This window comes from Pan troglodytes, chromosome X (assembly GCF_028858775.2).
Source record: "Pan troglodytes isolate AG18354 chromosome X, NHGRI_mPanTro3-v2.0_pri, whole genome shotgun sequence".
Lineage (NCBI taxonomy): Eukaryota > Metazoa > Chordata > Mammalia > Primates > Hominidae > Pan > Pan troglodytes.
The window spans coordinates 70,574,504-70,594,833 of NC_072421.2; the positions used below are offsets into that span (position 1 = coordinate 70,574,504).

Sequence of the window (20,330 nt, forward strand, 5' to 3'; positions counted from 1 at the left end):
AATTTAAAGTACATTTGCAAACAAGAAGAAGAAGAGGAAGAAGATGAAGGAGGAGGAGGAGGAGTCGGCGGCGAAGGTGAAGAAGAAAAGAAAGCCTGCTAGAAAGTTTGGTTTAGAGGGAAACATCTCCAGGTTGATAAGTGGTATGTGAGTCGGGGCCCAACCAGGAGACGGAAACCGTGCAGGTTATTTGGACAGAGCACAGTGAGTAGAAAACATGGGTAAGTGGTAGAAGGGGGTTACCTCCTAAAAGGCACAAAAGAGAACTTTAAGGGGTCCAGGAGTAGCAGTTGCAAAAGAGCAGCTACTACCTCTAGGATGAGGAATAGCAGGCAATAAAGGAGTAGGAGAGTTCACTGTTCCTCCCGAGCTGAGAATCAGACCTCTTTGAAGAGGATGTAGCTGCCAAAAGAACTTGCAGCCTGCCAGTGGTGTCGAAACTTACCAGAGAGTGTGGGCCTTTGCTGGTCTGTAGAAGAGACCACCAAGGCAGGAAGGTGGTGGGTGGTGGTGGTGCATGGGAAGGCTGGAGCTGCTCAGAGGCAACTGATAGTGGGGAAATCATGGTCTGGAGGTGCAGCTGGAGCTTGTCTGCACTGGTCTCTGACCTCCTTCAGTGAATATCATCAAACGGGAGACTGCTACTAGCAGGAGGGATGAATTTTCCTGCTGGGATTCGTAGGGTCACCCCCAGTGCTCTCTATGGCCAGAGCCTAACATTCTGTTAGCTGGCATAGGAGAAAGACTCACAAGGATCATCTCTAGTGTGACAAAGCAGGGCAAAGAAGGAGTAACTTGGACCTGACAGACAACACGTTGATAAATGTCACAATCGGTATCCAAAACCAACAACATATTTAGCCCCAAATGAACGGAGTCCTTCCCGTTAAGAGTGGGAACAAGGACAACAAAAAAGTTTCACATCACCGCTATTAGCTAACAGGGTACCACGGTCCTAGTCAATGTAATAAGAAAAGGGAAAATGAATACTGTATTAATAATATGCAGAGACTGTGATTGCCTACCTAGAAAACGCGCGAGAATCCACTGAAAAAGCATTCTAATTAAGGAGAGGGGATATTAAGATGGCCGTATGCCCCAAAGTATACAAAACCAGTAGGCTTCCTATATGTCAGAAATAAGTAATTAGAAGACATAATGGGAAATACACAATTCATAGCAGCAATGAAACTAAAAAGACTGCCATGGACAAACTTAAGAATTATGCAAAAGCTATATAAAGCAAACTAAAAGGTGATTGAAGTACTCTGATTAAAGAGCAGAATCAATGGAAGAACATGAAGAACATGCTATATTTTGTGGCTGAGGACCCTCCACCTTCTCATGTTAATGAGATGTTAATTATTCTCATAGTAAACTATAAGTCCTAAGAAATTCTAGTTAAAATTCAAGCCAGGGAATTTTTTTTAACTTGAAAACTTTGATTTTGAAGTTCTTATAGATGACGACATTTTCCAAAATATTTTGAAGAAATTTTGTAAAAGAAGAATAGTGAGGGGGGAGTTAGTTCTACTCACACAAAAACAATTTCTAAATCTTTATAGCAGAATTAGCAACAACAGAATTTAGATCAATGGAAAAAATTTGAAGTGCAAGCGTGGACATTATATGGAAATTTAGTACGTGTTATTTCGAGGTATAACAATTGCTGTATAAAAGTCGACCGTAATCCCAGCACTTTGGGAGGCCGATGAGGGCGGGCCTGAGGTCAGGAGTTCAAGACCAGCGTGGCCAACATGGCAAAACCCCGTCTCTACTAAAAGTACAAATATTAGCCGGGCGTGGTGGCGGGCGCCTGTAATCCCAGCGACTCAGGAGGCTGAGGCAGAAGAAGCTTGAACCCAGGAGGCGGAGGTTGCAGTGAGCCGAGATCGCACCACTGCACTCCAGCCTGGGTGACAAGAGCGAGACTCCGTCTCAATAGCAGCAATAACAACAACAACAACAACGACAACAACAACAACAACAACAACGACGTCGACCGTTTTGTTATGTGTGAGGAGGCTATACTGGTTACTGTCTAGAAAGGTTAGGATGAAAGAAAGGAATGCTAAGTTGTACCACGATACAATAAGAGAATGCACTTGCTAGGGTGGAGGAGTCTTCTTGCTATTTATTTGCAGGCTTCCTAGGGGCTGACCTCAAAGCAGGAGTCGATTTAAGGTCCCCGAATCGCAGATGAGAGGTGAAATGGGAGAGAGCGCTCTGTAGAGAAAGGATGAGGCGCAGTGACATGAGAGTAAGAGAAGCAAGAAGAGGATGTCATTATGGGAATGGTGGTTTGCAAAGTTAGATTACAATTAACAATAACTTTCCAGACTGTGTAGGAGAGAAAGAATACGCAAGAGAACTGATGTTGTGCACCCCAGATCCACTGATCATAAAGAAAAGGAAACACATCTTCAGTTCTCCATGGAGGTCACTTGTTTCCCGGGTCCTTCCTCCACATCTAGATGACCACACAGGGTGCAAGCAATGTAGATGCGATGTACACTATAATAATGAAACGAACGCAAAGGAAAACTCACTAAGTGCTTACTCTAGGCCAGGCACTGAGCAAAGCAACTTCAGGTAGATGATCTGAAGAGGAAGCTGCAGAGGCAGCCGCTGGACAGAAATGCCTACGCTCTTAGGAGCCTTCTCCACAGGAGAGAAGGAGGGATACGAAGATAATCCAGAATGATCGGATTCATCACAACAACAGGTAACAGTTACTAAGCGCTTACACTGGGCCTGGCTTTTAGGCTTATGGTCTCTTTCAAGCCTCACATGAGCAGCCCCACCTCTGGGAGCAGCGCCCCCGCATCCCTCAGGCTGTAGCCTGCGGTACTGTTTTCTGCCAGAAGAGGCACTGCGGGGCGGCGCCCGCCCATTCCCACAGCTCCGGGAAGACCCGGGCGGCGGAGGCTTAGCCCCCTCCCCTCCCGCTTCCTCCTCCTCCTCCTCCTGCTCCTCCTCCTCCTCCGCCTCCTCCTCCTCCTCCTCCGCCTCCTCCTCCTCCTCCTCCTCCTCCTCCTCCTCCTCCTCCTCCTCCTTCTCCTCCTCCTCCCGGTCTGAGGGCGGCGGTCTCCGACTCAAGACCCTGGGGCTCCGGGTCTTCTTAGCAGCCGCCGCAGCAGCCGCGGCGACGTCACTGTCCTCGCGGCCTGGCACACAGCGCTCCGGCCGCCGAATGCCCGTGGACGCGCATCTCTTCCCAGAGTTCCTGCTTCCTGGGCCAGCCAAAGCCGCAGGTGAGAACGTCCGCGGTAGAGGTGACACCCAGGGCCTGCGGGTCTCAGAGGCCCGGTGGCCTGCTCCTCTCCTCCTTGCCCAAGAAACCCCCACGGGGGCGCCTGCAGCGGGGACACCAAGTGCTCCCCGGAGCCCTGGGAGCACTTCTTCTGAGGCATGGAGCCCCTGCTCAGGTGCTTCTGAAAGTTCCTTTGTGGACCCCAGAAACCCCTAGGCAACTGTCTGCCCCGCCCCGCGCCCCCGCCGCCCCCCGCCCCCGCAGTACCCCTCCGGCCCCCGACATCCCTGATGCGCATGCCCAGGGGCCCTGTGAGCTAGAAAGTAGCTGAGCTGGTGCAGTACCTGCTGGTTAAGAACCGGAAGACGGTGGCGATCAAAAGGGCAGACATGCTGAAGTATGTCATCAAAAGGTACAGGAGCTTCCTCCCTGAGATTTTCAAGAAAGCCTCTGACCTCCCCGAGTTAGTCTTTGGGTTCTATCTGAAGGAACTTGATCCAGCAGAGCACTCCTATGTCTTGATCAGAAAAATCGATCCTGCCCTGGTTTGGGGCCTGACAGGCGACCAGGGCACACCAAAGACCCGGCTCCTGATGATTACTCTGGACTCGATCTTCATGCAGGCCAGCTGTGTCCCCGAGGAGGTGGTCTGGGAGGTGTTGAGGGTGTTGGAGGCACATTTCGTCTAAAAAGCATTTCGTCTTTGGGGAGTCCATGAAGCTCATCACCAAAGCTAGTGTGCAGCAGGAGTATCTGGTGCACAAATAGGTGTCCCACAGCAATCCCACGCTCTAGGTATTCTTGTGGGGGCTCTCAAAGGAAACAAGACAGATGGAAGTCCCGGAGTTTGTGGCCAAAGTGAATGACACCCACCCCAGTTCCTTTCCGTGGCAGTAAATGAGGCATTGAGAGAAGAGGAGGAGATACCCCGTGCCCGAGATGGCAGCTGCCGTTGGTGACGTGACAAGTGCCAGTGTTAGTGCCAGTTCCAGTTCCAGGGCCTATGCCATGGCTGAAGCAAGCATCAGCACCAGCACCAATGCAAGTGCCAGTTGCCAGTGCCAGGGCTAGAGCCATGGCTGGAGCAAGTATCAGTACCTGGGACAGTGCCAGTGTGGTTGCAATCTCAGGCTAGTGTCAGGGACTCCTCCTGCCAGCAGTGAAGGCTGGGGCTGAGTCTTCACTTTGTTTTGCTGTGGGTAGTCAAAAGGGCCCCACAGCAGTGGGTGCTGGGGTCCTGACTTTTCAGGAGTCGAGGGGTAGAGTGGGGTTAGGGAGAACCTGCCGCCCATGGTATCTGTGTTCCAGTTCTATTTGTCTTTCTCAGTGATTTAGCTTTCAATTTGCATACTGCAAAGTTTTGTTTGCCTTAATTAACTTTTTTTTATAATGATGATCATTTTACAGGAAATAAACTGGTTAAAACTACATGATGACAGAATTATATCAGAGTTGAAACAAACGCCATACCTAAGCATTTTTTCAAAATCCTTTGTTCCATAGACACTTGATTGAGTACTTAAGTTGAACATCTAGGTCTATGAATGACGTTGGTCAAATGTTTTATTGTTCTCTGTTTCGGTTTTAGCAGGAGAGATTTGCTGTTTCATAAAAGAAATTGGGAGAGTATATCATTTTATGCCTGTAACTTATTATAGCATTGGAATAAGCTGTTCTTTGGAGGTTTGAGAGACTTTACCAGTACAATCATTCCCCCCCTCCCCCAAATATAAAAAGATAAAATAAAAAGCCGGTCAGTGTCTGTTGCACAAAATTACAACCGCTCTCTGCTTGTATTTGCCTAGTTCTCCAGAATGTAGGGAAAAATAAAAATTCAATGAATTAGACACCTTGCTCATTGACTCATTTATTCAACATACATTTACTGACTACCTACTATATGTGAGGCACTGTGCCGGGCGCTGGAGATAGAGGAATGCACCAGACTCAGCCTCTGCCCCACATCTGAGAGTCTAGATGGGGCTGTCATGTAAGTAAATCAGCCAGATGTGGCAGTTTGATGTATTAATTGCCGGGATGAGGATAAGGACCAAGTGGTATGGGAGCCCGGAGGAGAGACACTTAACCCTGGGTGGTGGATGTCTGGGAACAAGGAAGGCTTCCTTGTAGTGAGATGCCATCTGAGATCTGAAGCACTGAAGGAGTAGTAAGTGCAGTGTGTCCCCGAGGCAGGGTATTGTGGGCATCGGGAGCATTCCATGTTCTTCAGTGGAACTGGAAGGTTAGAATTTGGGGAGACTGGGGAGAGATGATCTGGGGGTGGGGACCTGTACAGGAGCCAGGATCCTCAGTTGGTGGACTTCACAGCTGAGAGATTAAAAAATAATAGTAATAAAGTAAACGTGTAGTGGAAAGTGACTCTTTGGAAAGCAGCTGCTCTTGGCTCTTGGATGAGCCAGAGAAAAGACTCCACCTGTGGCATGCCTAGAAGCTGTCCTGGACTCCTGTCCCTGTGCAGTTTCTACAGTGCACACAGCAGGTGCTTTACATTCAGCATCCGTAAGGAGTGATGGGCAAGGGGGTAAGTGTTGCACTCACCGGAGCTGATTCCCAGAAGCTACTGAGCAGATGTTCGCCCCTGAAGCCTGGGAGAGACAGAGCTCAGTGGGTTATATGACTACGGTTAGATGTTGTTGTTGTTTTAAGAAACAAAGGCCTAGATGTTAGAATGGATAAGTTATCCTGTTTATACAGAGGGAAAACTGTTTGTAGGGGTGAGAGATAAGTCTAGACTAGCCTGGAGCGAAGCCAGGAAGAGCCTTGATGGCTCAAACCTGATTTGGCTGGCCCAGGAAGCTATGGAGGTTTCCTGAGCAGGGAAGGATCTGATGAAGGCCAAACCCTACCAAAATTACAGTGGCCAGCACCAGCGTGGTTTTCAAAGGACCAGTATTCTCCATGCCTTAGAATGGTCCTGGTGGGTATAGTGATCATAATAACTAGCCTAAAATTATCTTCAGTTCTTAGAGATTGACATGCATGTTTTACATCCCTGCCCGTTGGCCTTGCAAAGCCTTTTTGTGCCCTTCGTCACAAACACTGCGGGATCCTGGCACCAGTTCTCTCAGGGCCTACCCTAGGATATGTAGGATCCAGAGAATATTACACTGTAACCCCTCACTTGCATTCCTCTGCTGGCGTCAAGGAAAGGCTGGAGGTGGTGGTGGTGGTGGGGTGGCGCAGTGGGGGTGGGGGTATCATAATATGAAAACATGCAATCTGAGGTGAATGGGGAAAGGGTTTTGGAAGGGCTCTGTCTTAGTTTGGGGTGGGGATAGTTGGAGCTGATTATGTGTACCTCAATCTGAGGCCTTTCCTCAAAATCCCGAGCCGCCTGCTCTCCATTTGAAGCCAATAAACATTGTCAGTTATGAAGGGTATATGCATTTGGGCAGGGAGAGATGATATTTTTTCTGCATTGTTACACTGAATTGCCCTCCTCAAGGCCATAGCAAGATACCTGTGGAAAAAGCATTGTCTATAGGTCACAGTCCTAACAGGTACTTAGGAAGAAGCAATGCTGTCCCATGACTATAACCACATACATGAGTCCAGATACGTATGTATGTCTTAAGCTCCTCTCCATCTCCAACAGCCAACCCTATCTCGATTAAATATCTTTCTCAAGAGGTGTAAAAAGATATTGACCCATAAAACCACCAAACACTTCCAGATTTATTTCAGTCTTAATGAGAGAGAAGCAAGAGAATGTGCCAGCAGGGAGGATGGGTCAGCCTCCTGTGGGAGTGGGTCCTCGAGAGTGTTGCTGTCCCCTGGGCATGCTGAGACACTAGAGCTGCCCAGCCTGCAAAGCTGAGGACCCCACTCTGGGAGCACCCGTGGGACTCAGCTCCTCATTCAGAAAGTGAACAGATCAATGTAATTTGACGTGGGCCTCTGTGAGGTCCTCCCACCCATTACTGTGTGTCTGAAAGGCCCGCCGTCTCTCCATTGACCTTGGTGATTGCTTGTGTTGCAATTTCTAACAGGTTAAAGGAACAAGTATGCTCCAACCCCCTTTGTAGAATTCTCCTGCTGATACTGTGTTGCAGCACATATCAAGGTCACCTCAGGAAGGCAAAAGAAAGAAAAAATGAAGCCCTCCTCTTATGAAAACGAGCAACGCGTAGGTGGAGACGAGGTCGTCTGTTGGAAGGGCTCTCTGTCTTGTGGTGGGGTAGGGGGGCCTGGGAGCTCTTTGTCAGTTTAGGGGTTAATGCCTTTTCTGAGATCCACAGATTCTTCCTCCACATGACCCTCCCGCCTCTGCATATAAACACTGCCCAGTTTTCCTCCGATATGAAGACCGTGCGCATTGCTGGGGGAAGAGAGATGTTATTCCGTCGTCATTCCTGCATGTAAGTGCCTCACCAGGGTCCGAGCTGCCAGCTGTGGAAAACTCACCATTGATTGGCCACAGCCCATCGCCACCAGGACCCAGGAACAAGCAGCGCTGCCTCGAGGAGGAGGGCGGACAGCCTAACAGGGCTCAGGAAGATGCTAGCTCTCTCCCTCCACAACCCCACCACCACCAAAGCTGACCACCCCCACTTCACCCGACGTGTTGAAAGTTACATCAAATGCCACAAAGCAAAAACAGTCAAGCGTGCCAGCATTTATTTCAGGCCTGGTGACTGGGACACTGCGGCGAGCAGGGGCATGGAGCAGCAGAAGGGGCTTGGTCACCGTTCATGGCTCTGTGTCTGTGGCTCCGGTGGTCTCAGATTCCGAGTGCCCGGTATCCTCCCCTAGGGAGGAAAGCAGAGTGACAAGTGGACCCTCGGGAGCCCTGGGGATTTCTGGCTTGGCCTGAGGTTCTCTTGGTGGAACAGGAAGGGGAGGCGGATGGGCTTGGTGGCGAGCAGTGAGAGAGGCAGAGGCGGGCTCCGAAGGAGCTCTCACCTGAAACACTTGGTGAAACATGCCAGGGCTCTCTGGAACCGGCTCCTCCAAGACCCTCGCAGAAGAGCAGGTTCCCTGGGCAAGCCTGTGCCACCGGATGGGTCCTCCGTGGCGTCAGACACAGCCACCCATTCCTCAGGGTCTTTTTGCAGCCCTTTCACATTCTGAAAGACAGACTAAATAGCCAGATCCTAATGCTCCCTCCCATCCCTGGCTTCCTTCACCCCATCCAGCAACTGTTGTGTGCGTCTCTGGCCCTCTTGCAGGGGCTGGGGATGCAGCAGTGACCTGCACAGACCAAAGCCCAGCCTCCTAGGGGACATTCCAGGACAATGGAGGGAAGCCAGACTCACCAGGTCAGCAGGTGGAAGGAAGGGAGTGAAGATCATGCTTCCAGGAGTGTGTGATGTGCCGGTAGGGACCGACAGGACTTCGTTGAAGACACCGGCGAAGCTCGTCACTCTGCCGGGTGCAAAGAGGCCGAGGGCCTGCCCCCTCCACGCCCCATTCAGCCCCTCTGCCCCTGCCCCATCGTCCCTCCCTCCTACAGCCTTGTGCTCCAGCAAGGGATACATTTCTGGTATGTCACATTCCGTCTGTTCCTGTGTTTCTTACTCCCACTCCTCCAATCTTTCTTTCCTTTGTTTCTTCCTCCTGGCCCTCCCAGCAGGCTGGAGTCACGCTTCTGCTTGCTGAGCAGAACAGCCCCAAGGGTCCTCCTCGAGAGAACATGATGTGTAGAGGTCTTCTACAGGTAGCTCATTTTATTTGGCCATGAATGGTTCATTGCATGCCAAGGTCACACATGGTCCTAGTTTGCCATGAGTGGGACCATTCCGGTTTTAAAACTTAAAGGCCCCTGTCCCGGGAAAGCTCTCAGTCCCAGGGAAACTGGAACTACTTCATTCATGTGGACACTATTGTCACATTACTGTGCACTGTTTTTCTCACATTTAACAGTTGGACCTTGTAGATGAAATTGTAAGAGTGATCCTGATACCTAAGAAGTAGACATTTATGAGTAATCGATGTGTATTGAAGGCTCTGTATATCTTCATAGTGTGGAGGTAAATGCAGCATTATGTGTTTGCCCCTGAATACATATCCACTAAAAGCCTATGATTGGACCTCAGCCATCACATCTGCTCTTGGGGTGTCACACCAGAGTTCTAGATGGACCCAGAATTGCAGAGAGACAAGGTCAGGGGAAGGAGCCGGGAAAGAGGTTAACAAGACCACAGATGCTGCAGATGGGATTCACACGAAGATGTCCTTCCCACCAGCCAGGCCATCGCTGGCTTTGTAAGGTAATGAGATTAGCAACATTAGAGGTGCTGAAACACAGCCTGAGCGGTCACTTGTACCGTATGCTGCAGAGAGGAGGGTTCAAATGGTTTCAGACAGCCCTGTGATTCATAGGATTCGTGTGCAAATCAGAGGTAAAGAGCCCTTAGCTTTCATGTAAATACGTAATTCCCTCTGACGTGTACAAAAATTATCCTCAAAATCTTGTGAATTTCCAGGCAAGTGTTGTGAAATACTTAGAAACTCCTCCAAGAAGTGAGCAGGTCTCATTGTCTGTCCTATCTCCCTTTTCTCTCCTTGAATCTACTCCAGTTAGGCTTTCTCCTACACCACTCCACTGAAACTTAGGAGTCAATTGAACATGAACCAATGAACAAGTGAAAGTAATGTTTCTTATGGTTGTATATGACTAGCTATGTGATTAAAATGACCAAACCGGCAAGTTGTGTTTAAATGCTTAATAAAAGCTAGGTTTAAATTGTTAACTTAAAAAATGAATAGAAATGAAGACCCAAGTGACTACACTGTCATCTCCCAGCACAACTTTCATTCTCATATAAAGAAACTCATTTTCTAAGTAGGAAGGTTGTTCCAAACTGCTGGAAATTCCCAGGAAGAAAGGCCCAGGTTTTATGGAGCTTCCACCTGTTTCCTTGTAGACGCAGCCAACTGCCACCAGGTGGCAGAACAAGATGAGAAAACCGTGCCCCACGGAGTCCCTGAGCCCCTGCTGCTGCAGTTTTTGAGTGAGTTTTCTCAGGGGCTAGAATCACTCCTGGGGAACCATCCCAAGGTTCTGCCTTCTTAAGCTATTCCAGGGTGCACCCAGGGCCTGGCCCAGGGTTTCTGACGTCTATGATGACGCTTAAGGCAGTGACATCGATCAGCCGGGCCTCTGGGCTAGGAGCCCCAGTTCACCTCCTCATTAGTAACCCTGGGATGTGGTAGTAGGTGGCTTTAGGCAGGATGAGGGGCCACAGTTGTATCTGTCAGTATGTCAGGGTAGTGACATCTGTGATTCTGCAGGGACATTTGAACAGCAGGGAATCAGAAACGCCAGAAAGTGAGGGTCCGCAACACAAAACCTTGCCAACTGCTGTGGACTGAATTGCGTTCCCCCGCCCTGCAATTAATACATTGAAGCCCCGACCCCTAATGGGACTGTATCTGGAGCTAGAGGCTTTAGGAGGCAATTAAGGTTAAATGAGGTCATAAGGGTGGAGCCCTGCTCCTACAGGATTAGTGCCCTTATGAGAAGAGACGCCACAGAGCTCATTGTATCTGTCAGTATCTCGAGGTAGTGACAACTGTGCTTCTGCAGGGACATTTGGGTAGCAGGGAGGTCTCTTCTTCTCTGCACTGCATGCACCCAGGAAAGGCCATGTGACGTCTTAGCAAGAAGGAGGCAAACCATGAGGAGAGCCTTCAGCAGAAACCAAATCGGCCAGCACCTTGATCTTGGACTTCCCAGCTGGCAGAACTGTGAGAAAATAAATGTCTGTTGTTTAAGTCACCCAGCCTGTGGTATTTTGTTATGGCAGCCCGAGCGGACTAATACACCAACCTAGCGATTTTTCAAAGAAAGGAGTCCCGGGCTGGCCCAGGAGGCCAGGCTGCTCAGTCCCCGAAGCCTGATGGCAGGTGAGGTGGACAACCCTGTTGTCCCGCCCAGTAACATTTCCTTTTTTTTTCTGAATCTCCTTTGAGAAAATAAGCTGCCTCTGTGCAACTGCCTTGAATGGACCCAGAGTTCTGCAAAGAGTCAGGGAAGGGCTGTGAGTGATGGTGATAAGACCCGCCCCGCACCACCCTGTGGATGGATGGGATTTATATCGAGAAAGGCTACGAGGTCAGCCCCTCGTAGCTTTATACCATGTCTCCCTCAGCTGAGATTAAACAAGTGTGTAGGGATTCAAGAAAAAGTTGATTTTTTAAATTTGGAGTGGTTGTTACAGGGAGTAGGGGTCAACTGGATTTTGCCAGCCCTGAGATTGAACTGGATAAATTACAGGTAAATTATATGTGTGAAAGCGCTGGGTACATGAGAGGATCTCAATATAATTTCGTTGACTTGCACGCAAGTTTCGCAGAAGCTCCTGCAAGAGGCGAAGTGATTCTTATTATGACAAATAATAACAGTTTCTTTTTATTAAAGACCTAGTAAGTACAGGTATATCACCTGTTTACAATACTGTCTTATTTATGCAAATAATCCTTGTGTACGAAAACAATACAGACAAAACAATAGTCTCCCTTGTCCACCCCTCTCCATCACCAGCCCCCTCAGCAATGGTTTAATGCGTTTCCTCAAAAATTCCTCAATCGATGCATTTACATACACATACATGCACTAATAGAAACATATGCTTGTCTTTTATGGGGCCATAAGATACATACTGGCTCAGGATGCACGTATTGTGTGGCACTTGATTTTTGCATTTTACAGCAAGTCTGGGTGAACTTCTCCTGTCAGTTCATGGAGAACTGTCTCATCATTTTTAACTTCTGCATAGTGTTCTAAGTGATATGCCATAATTCTTTAACTACTTCCATACACAAGGACCTTCACATTTTTTTCCTCAACTTTTAAAGTTCTCAAAAGTTTTTCCAATATCTTTGTTTGCAGAGGATGTGTCGCTCTAGAAGAGATACACATAAATAGAATTTTGGCACAAAACCCTACAAATATTTCAACACTGAGTAACCGTTGATAAATGGATCTGAAAAGAGGTGGCAGCAATTTATTCTCTCAGGAGCAGTGTAGGATAGTGTTCATTGTCCTTCACCGTCGCTCTTGATGTTATTCATCCCTTTAACTATTTGCTAATCTGGTGGTTGATATATAAAAGGTTTTGAGACAAAGCCTTCCTTACAGAATCTGTGAAGGTCCAGGGCTGGTCATGCCTGCAAGCCCGTACTCAGATGTCGCCTCCAGTGGGCTGGGTGGGGAGAGGCTGAGAAAGGCACAACAGAGTACAACAGAGAGTGACAGGAGGAAGTTTCGGGGTCCATGAGAAGGCTCAGACAGGGCACCCACTCAGCCTTGGGGATGTTAATGGAGTCAGTGGAGGTTTCCCAGAGGATTAGGTGCCTGAAAGGCGTGAGGAAAGAAATTAGACAGGGAAAGGGAGAGGAGGAACAGCACTTGAAGCACAAAGACCAGGCCACTGAGGTGATTTTGGAAACTGCAAATAAGCAGACCCAGTTTCTATTCTGTGCACTTGTAGCAGTCAAGGTTGGCTACCATGAAACAGTGCTGGATCAGAAACGTGTGTCCCAGTGGAGACTCTGAGTTCCTCTGCTGCAGTTCTCTAGAATGAGGGTGCTCAATCAGGGGCTAGCCTGAGTTCCAAGGTCCAGCCCTTGAGGATCTTCTGGGTTGCATCCAGGCCCTGGCCTAGAGTTTCTGAAGTCTGTCATGGGACATAAGATAGTGATACATATATATATATAGTCTCCTAAGGACCTAGCCTGGGAGACTCTAGTCAGCTGCCCACCCATTCTGTAGCTCTGGGGTATGAAAAGAAGTAATTTTAGGCAGGGTGAGATGCCAATGGTGTCATGCAGTATCTTAGGGGGTAGTGAGGGTATCCTTAGAGGATACTGAAAATACTTGCAATGGGGCTCATGGGAGGCATAATAGCCCCCAGGGCAGCAGTGCCATCAGGGGACTTGCAACTAGGCAGCTGGCTGACACAGCAGGTAACTGTGAATGTAGTAGTCCCCTAAGCCACGGGGTCACTAAATGTGTGAGAAGAACAAGAATTTGGAGATCATTTAGCCAAAGATTTCAGTATGTCAATAGGGCAATGGAAGCTCAGGAAGGTATAGCAACTTGCCCAACACAGAGAGAAAATGTATCACTATGGTGAGACGGTGAAGTGAGGACACTGTGACTAATACTGACAGATGAAACCTGTCTTCCCCTGAACCTGAGAGGTTCTAGAAATCAAGAGCCTGTGCAAATGGGTCATCACAGCAAACAGCTTGAGGAGGTTCATGGCAGCCAGGTCCCAATCAGCAGCAGTGTTGTGCCTCTGAGGATATAATGTGTGAGGCTGTGTTGGTGTGTGAATCAGCCTCTGGTGGGTGGTGAACAGGGGGCTCCAGGCTGGCGTTAGCTCTCTCTGTCTCTCTCTCTCTGTCTTTCTCTCTCTCTTTCTGTGTGTGTGTGTGTGTGTGTGCGTGTGTGTGTGTGTGTGTGTGTGTGTGTGTGTTTTAGAGGTGAGGTCCCCTTGACACCAAGCCCTGCTCTATTAAATCCCCTATGACCACTTGGGTTTTGACTGCTGTTTTCCAAGTTATGGCCCCTCGTAACCCACTGGATTGGTTGGACGGTGGTATCGTTGCAGACAAGGGTCCTCCCTCCGAGCCCAAGGGAAGGAAGGAGGGAACAAGGTGGCCTCAAATCTTGTCCCCTGGGCCTGAGCCTCTTAAGCTAGAGTGGCAGCTTCATCCATATCTGTGTCCCACACAGTCTCATTTCCCTTGCCCTACCTACATTCAGCCAGCCCAGATTCATTTCTGGACTGGAGAAAAGGCCTCAGCACCTCCAGGACGACAGCTCTGAGTCCAGACATTGAAAACATCTGGTTCCTGCCGAGCAGGAGGCTCTGGGCTCCAAGCTAGAGGAAATAAAAGGAATACTCCTCACCCTTATCCCAGATCAGAGAGTCCAGGCACAGCAAAGCTCTAGTGGACACATGCTCATTGATTTGTTTTCTTCAATAAAGGTTTATTGGTGCCATGCTGTAGGTAAAGCCCTGTGTCCAGGTACTGGCTGTTCCAGGACTAACAAGGCAGAGCTCATGCTCCAGAGATGAGAACCTGGGTGAGGACAGTCATGCAAATTAACCTGCCAGAGGGGGCAGTCTAGCATGAGAAATGCTATGATAGAGAAGAGTACACAGTATGTTTGTGTGTTAGTCAAATATTTCATCATATAGATAGGGAAATGGAAGCCCAGAAAGGTATAGCAACTTCCTCAAGGTAACACAGAGAGAAAATGTATCACTATGGTGAGACAGTCAAGTGAGGAGACTGTGATTGGGACTGGCATGGTGGAGGGGAGACATGTTACCAAGGGAAGAAGGACGTGTTCTTTTTGAGGGTAGGAACATCAGAGATCAAAAGGACAAGTGACAGGCTGAGCAAGGAAATGGTGGCTCCAGAGGAGAGCCATAATGCAAAGGCCCTGAGGCAGGGCAGAATTAACAGTTATTTTCGGGGGTACTGAAGGCAAATTTTAGCCACGCTGTGGAGAGAGACGAGGCTGTAGGAGAGGAGCAGAGTTGAGATGTCCAGATGGAAAGTCTGAGGGATGAGAGACAATGTCCTGGATGGAAAGGGGCTCTCACAGAATCATCTCATTTGGCTCTGGATGGTATAGAAGGAAGTCTCCATTGCTGGTCCAGGATGAGTCCTGGGCTCCCGTCCCTGTGCAGTTTTCTACAGTGCATACACTGGGCCTTCTAAACACACCAACTCTAAAGCGCAATGGTGAGGTCAGAGTGATGCCCACCCAAGCTGTTCCCTAGAAGCCAGTGATCGGATACCATCCTGTGTGGCTGGGGAAGCTGGCAAACAGTGCATAATGAGGACACTGATATGGGTTCATCTAGAATAAAACCAGGATGACATAAAGAAGGGCTGGGTTTCTAGTAGGGGTCAAATGAGTGTGAAGAGGCAGAATTGTGGGGTAAAGATATTGGAATCAGGCCTCGGCGAGAGGGGAAGGCAGAGAGAGAGAGAAAGTGAGGAGAGGGAGAGGAAGGGAGTGACGGAGGGAGGGAGGGAGGAAGGGATGGATGGGGGCAGGGAGGAAGAGAGGAATCTAGGGAGGGAGGGAGGAGAGCATTTGGTCCTTTGCATAAGGGATATGGCCTATGAGCTGCAGCCTGCTGGGGCTGCCTCCCTCACACCAGAATTTTTGGAAAAGTATCCACTGTGATGGGCCTCTCTTCCTGGAGAACAGACGCCTTTGTCCTACTTGCTAGGAAGATATTTTTCCTGCACTGTTTTTGGGTTTTGGTTTTTGTTTTTTGGCACTGGAATGACCCGGAGTCACCCGGGAGCTCCCAAGAGGAGGATGCAGGGTCCCAGGTCAACTATATTACTACTCATGGCTGCCACTTACTGAGGGCCTAATACACATCAGACACTCTGTCGTGTGGATTACATAAGCTGACACTTATCTTTCCAACGGTCCTGCAAGTTCAATGTCAGTCAAATTTTACAGGGTGTAATCTGGAGCCGGAGACTTCAAGATACTTGTCCAAGGTCACACAGATATTTACTGACAAAGCTGGGACTTGACCCCAGGTCTGACTAAAACGTGGGCGCACCACGCACCACCCTGGCACCTGAGAACCCCTCCCAGCCTTAATGGAGCCTTCTGTGTCTTGCACCCGGTCCCTAGCCCCCAGATATTCCTGCTGTCTTAATTGTTATTGATTGCTGCATAAAAAACTACCCCAAGCATATCAAGTTAAAATGATAAGCAGTTTTTCTCTGAGAGTTCTGTAGATCAGGGATCCGGGTATGGCTTAACTGGATCCTCTACTTCCCAGTCTCTCACAAGGCTGCCAGCCCAGGGACAACAGTCTCATCTGTAGGCCTGACTGGGGAAGGATTGACTTCCAAGCTCACTCATGTGGCTGTTGGCAGGATCCAGTTCCTCATCTGTAGGCTCAGCTGGGGAAAGATAGACTTCCAAGCTCACTCATGTGACTGTTGGCAGGCTCCAGTGGGTCGCTGGCCTGAGGGCCTCAGTTCCTCTATGGCTGTTGGCCAGAGACTTTCATCAGCTCCTCGCCAGCTGGCCTTCTCCATCTGGGCAAACACGCGTGCAGGAAGAGCCTGAGGGAGAGAATGAATGCCAGCAGGTCAGAAGTCACAGTCTTGTTATAGCCTAAGCATGGAAATGACACGCCATCACCTTTGCCAAATTTTGTTGGTTAGAAGCAAGTCACTAGGTCCAGCCCACCCTCAAGGGGAGGGAATTCCATAGGAGCATGGGTGCCAGGAAGGGGGATCCTTGGAAGCCATTCTGAAAGGCTGCCCACCACACCTGCTCCTGCACCCACCTCAGTATAGTGAGCCCCTTTGGGTATCAACCACCTTGACGGAGCAAATGGTTGATGGGCCACCTTGGACTGTGCTATGTGGCCTGCATCTATCTGATCCCACCTCTCTTCCAGCAGGCCCGGGACTCGAGTCTGCCTGGCCTTGCCTTCCTCCCCAAACCTACCAGCTACTCCTGGCCACTGAGCCCATGAGATGTCACAGCAGCTGAAAATGGACCTGCTCCCTGTGACTGAAGCACACACCCATCACTCGGGTGGGACTGGGACCCAGGATGGTGCTCCAGGCCTCTCCTGGTAAAACAGAGGTGAAGGGCTCAGCTCTCCCACTGAGACAGGGCCCACCTCAGGAGAACACGGGTACAGGTGGGAGAGGGCTGGGTCCAGAGTTATCTGTGAAAGCTGCAGAGATGTTCTTGCTTTTACCCTCTGGGTTGGGATTCTGGGTAGAATCCCCCCATGTTCTCCAGCAGGCATCACAGAAACATCTCTAAGGCAACGTGGGAGCACCCATGCCAGAGAAGGAGCTGCTCTGAAGCTGCGTGGAGACCCAGAAGTGTTCAGACGCCTAAGATGGGGGACCTACTCTAGGGAGGAGAGGAGTGAGTATAGATTGGGGATGGTTTGTGTGTCTCCAAAATGTATTTAACTCAAAAGCAGAGAGAGATGTGAAGCACATATAGCAAAGCATTTTTAAGTAGGGATGGTGGCTGCTGTATTCTTCTCTCTGTTTTTCTGTAGGTTTGGAATATTTCAGTAGTACAATACTCTAAAAGTAGAAAACAGAAGAGAAGGAGGGGGCTCTCAGGACCCCTGGACTCCACATTTCCCAGGCGTGTCTCAGAGCCAAATGCGTCAAGCTGGGGGTTGGCATTGTGAACTTGTGAGTTTCCCAGGAACCCAGTGGTTCCATTAGGCTGTGGGGATCGGGACTGCAGGTGGCTGGACTCCCATGGCAGAACCTTAGCCAGGAGCAGAGCCATCCCCGAGAAGCCTGGGCTTTTTCCAGTTCTGGGAAGCATCCACCAGACTCAGCTCTTCCCACTGCTGCTATTTTCTTGCAATATATATCAGGGGCAGCTTACAAAGAGACACGGTGTCATAATAAGGGACAAACAACCTGAGGTGATGGATATGAGGCCATGTGCTGGAGGGGCTCTCTCCAAGGTTGAGGTGGGGGTTGTTGTGGTCAGATTATAACTTAATGCCTCTGAAGCCTTTCCTGTGGATTCTGTGACATCTTCTCTCCTTCTGACCTCACCTCCCTGTCCCTCAACCTACAGCCCTCCTCTCCGGCCCAAGGGCTATCACTCAGTCAGTGCCCATCAGCCACCCTATATGAAGTGTTTGAAACCAGTAGCACGTTTACTGTCCATCAACCATTGTGCTATTGCAAAAGTGACTGGGGGACATGCAGTACTGCTCCAAGGTACGAGGACAGTAACCCATTTGGCTAGGTACCCCGTGCCTAACTCTCTCTCCACAGCGACCCCCTTCCCTGCCACCTTCACCGAAAGAGGCAAACCATAAATCACAGGAGGTGGATATTCATGTGGAGAGGGACATCAAATATCATAACACCAAAAGAGTCAAGTGTGCCAGTATGTATTTCAGGCCCACTGGGGTGAGCAGGGGCATGGAGCAGCCGAAGGGGCTTGGTCACCGTTCACGGCTCTGTGCCTGCGGCCCCCGTGGTCTCAGTTTCCGAGTGTCCGGTATCCTCCCCTAGGGAGGAAAACAGAGTGACAATTGGACCCTTGGGAGCCCTGGGGATTCTGGCCTGGCCTGAGCTTCTCTTGGTGGACTTGGCGGTGAGCAGTGAGAGAGGCAGAGGCTCTCACCTGAAGCACTTGGTGAAACATGTCAGGGCTCCCTGGAACCAGCTCCTCCAACACCCTCTCAGAAGAGCAGGTTCCCTGGGCAAGCCTGGTCCTCTATGGTGTTGGCAAAATAAACCAAGGGCATAGTGTCTTTAGCTGAGCCAGTTCCGTTCAGGAAAATAGGGAAAAATCATTCTAGCCAGCACTAACATTGCTTCCTTCATTCATCGGGTGTTCGCTGGGGGCCTGTTACGTGTACACCAGGATCAGTTGCAGGTACTGGGGATACAGCAATGAACTCTAGAGATCTAGATCCCAGCTCTCCTGGGGCTGACTATCTGCCACGCTGGAGGGAAATCAGGCTCACCAGGTCCTCAAGAGTTTGCTCTTCCTTGGGAAGGCTAAAAACTGCAGCTGCCCACCTTGCAAAGCTGAGAGCACCAGTCTGGGGGATGCGGCTTTCTCCATACAGTCAGATCAGGACTCAGCAGCAGCAGGAATGCCAGTGAAGTTCATGTTTTCTGAGAAGTGCGATGTACATGTGGTGTCTGAAAGGACTTATTGTCAGAGGCCGGCAGAACTCTTCATTGTGCTGGGCCTCTGGCTCAGGGCCTGTCCCCCCCCCCCCGCCCCCCGTGAAAATCCATCCCCGTGTCCCTGGCCTGGATCTTCACCCTCCCCTCCTGTAGATGAGTATGCTCTTTTCAAGCAGTTGATACATTCTCGTAAACTCCCTCAAGTGCTGAGATGCCTCATTGACTAGTATCATCGCTTCCCTTTCCTCTCTCCCGACTCCCCCTTGAACCCACTCTAATCAGCTTCTAGCCCCACAACGCGACTCTCATGTAGATGATTAAATGACGAATTGAAAGTGACGGTTTCTGATTTTCACATTACTCTACTTATATAAGCCTAAAGACTTAAGGGAAGATCTATTTCTGCATTGTTCTCTTTAAGGTTTACTGAAATTCAAACCGGGGTACTTGCCAATTATATTTTTCCCCCCACCAGCTCCATCTTCATGTCAAGAAACTCAGTGAGTAGACAACCCTGAAACTACCCCTAAATTCCCAGTGAGCCGAACCCCAGCATTGCTGGGGATCCACAATCAAACTCCAGGTTTCTCTTCTGTGCATTAGTGGAAGCCAACGTAGGGTGCTTGAGGGAAGCATGGATGTAGAAAACTGTGTCTCACGGAGCCCTGAGATTTTTAGCTGTAACTTTTGAGTCAGGCTGCTCAGTCAAGGCTCAGGCTCAGCCTACGGGAGCCTTCCAAGGTCCTGGCCTTGAGGATGCCCAGGGGTCTGTCAAGGGCTTGACAGAACCCTTTTAGGACCCTGTGATGGGCCTTGAGACAGTGGCATCTGAGCCCCCAGGGCTCTGGTCTAGGAAGCATCAGTTTTCCCACCCTACTTCTAGTTATGATTGGTGTCAGGAGGAAGAAAGAATTTGGGGATGCACCATAGGGTAAATATATTAAAACTGTTTAATCCCTGACAAATGGCACTCCAAATGTGGAGTGCACATTTGGCGCGTAGCGTGAATCTGTGCCAATTCACACTACCAGCGTCAGAACCTCAGTATATGATACCCGATTGGTATCATTATAATTTTAAATGTTTGTCAAGTTGCAGTTTGAAAAGTGGAATCTCACTGTTATCTTAATTCCATTATGACTTGTGATGTGGAGCTCCTATTCCTTTCATAGTGGCCATTTGTATTTCTATAAATGGCCTGCTCAGATTGTTTGTTAGCTCTTCTATTGTTGTTTGTTCTCGCATGTGTTTCTTGAGTTGTCTCATCAGAGCTCTCTGTATATTGCAAATGTGATTATTTAGTCTGTTATAATTGAGGAAGATGTTTGCTCCCAGTCTCTCACTTGTGCTTGCATTTTGTTTCCTGTGTCTTCTTGTATGGACACTTTTCATTTGGGGTGTTCATACAGAC

General features: G+C 49.3%; 2 protein-coding genes across 5 annotated transcripts in view; one reads left to right on the forward strand and one right to left on the reverse strand.

The window, feature by feature from the left end:
• The first annotated feature begins 1,860 nt into the window (after positions 1 to 1,860).
• DMRTC1B (DMRT like family C1B) overlaps positions 1,861 to 20,330 on the forward strand; it is a 72,514-nt gene continuing 54,044 nt past the window's right edge. For 2 of the 3 annotated variants that reach the window (XM_054677075.2, XM_054677077.2), the window contains exon 1: positions 1,861 to 3,254. Coding sequence is in view for 1 of the 3 variants with exons in the window: in XM_054677077.2 (XP_054533052.1) it covers positions 3,194 to 3,254 (61 nt within the window). In the remaining 2 variants the exon portion in view is untranslated. Of the gene's footprint in view, positions 3,255 to 15,414; positions 16,872 to 17,036; positions 17,166 to 20,330 lie in introns of those variants that run through there. The other variant, XM_054677076.2, reaches the window with a different exon arrangement.
• On the reverse strand, positions 7,870 to 8,693 carry LOC465714 (protein FAM236A). 2 transcript variants are annotated; one of them, XM_054677079.1, is made up of 3 exons: positions 8,530 to 8,693; positions 8,177 to 8,340; positions 7,870 to 8,022 (listed from the first exon to the last, which is right to left on the reverse strand). In XM_054677079.1, exons 1-3 carry the CDS (start codon positions 8,563 to 8,565, stop codon positions 7,995 to 7,997), a joined length of 228 nt encoding a protein of 75 aa, XP_054533054.1. In that variant the 5' UTR covers positions 8,566 to 8,693; the 3' UTR covers positions 7,870 to 7,994. The 2 variants fall into 2 exon arrangements, with proteins under 2 accessions (XP_054533054.1, XP_054533053.1); XM_054677078.1 differs by having other exon boundaries at positions 8,177 to 8,352; positions 8,530 to 8,688.

Coding starts and splice junctions, on each gene's coding strand:
- LOC465714 (XM_054677078.1), bottom strand. CDS start 8,565: ATGATCTTCACTCCCTTCCTTCCACCTGCTGACCTG. Junction 8,353..8,529: donor TCCTTCCACCTGCTGACCTG/GTGAGTCTGGCT, acceptor CTGGCTATTTAG/TCTGTCTTTCAGAATGTGAA. Junction 8,023..8,176: donor TGTTTCACCAAGTGTTTCAG/GTGAGAGCTCCT, acceptor TTTCCTCCCTAG/GGGAGGATACCGGGCACTCG.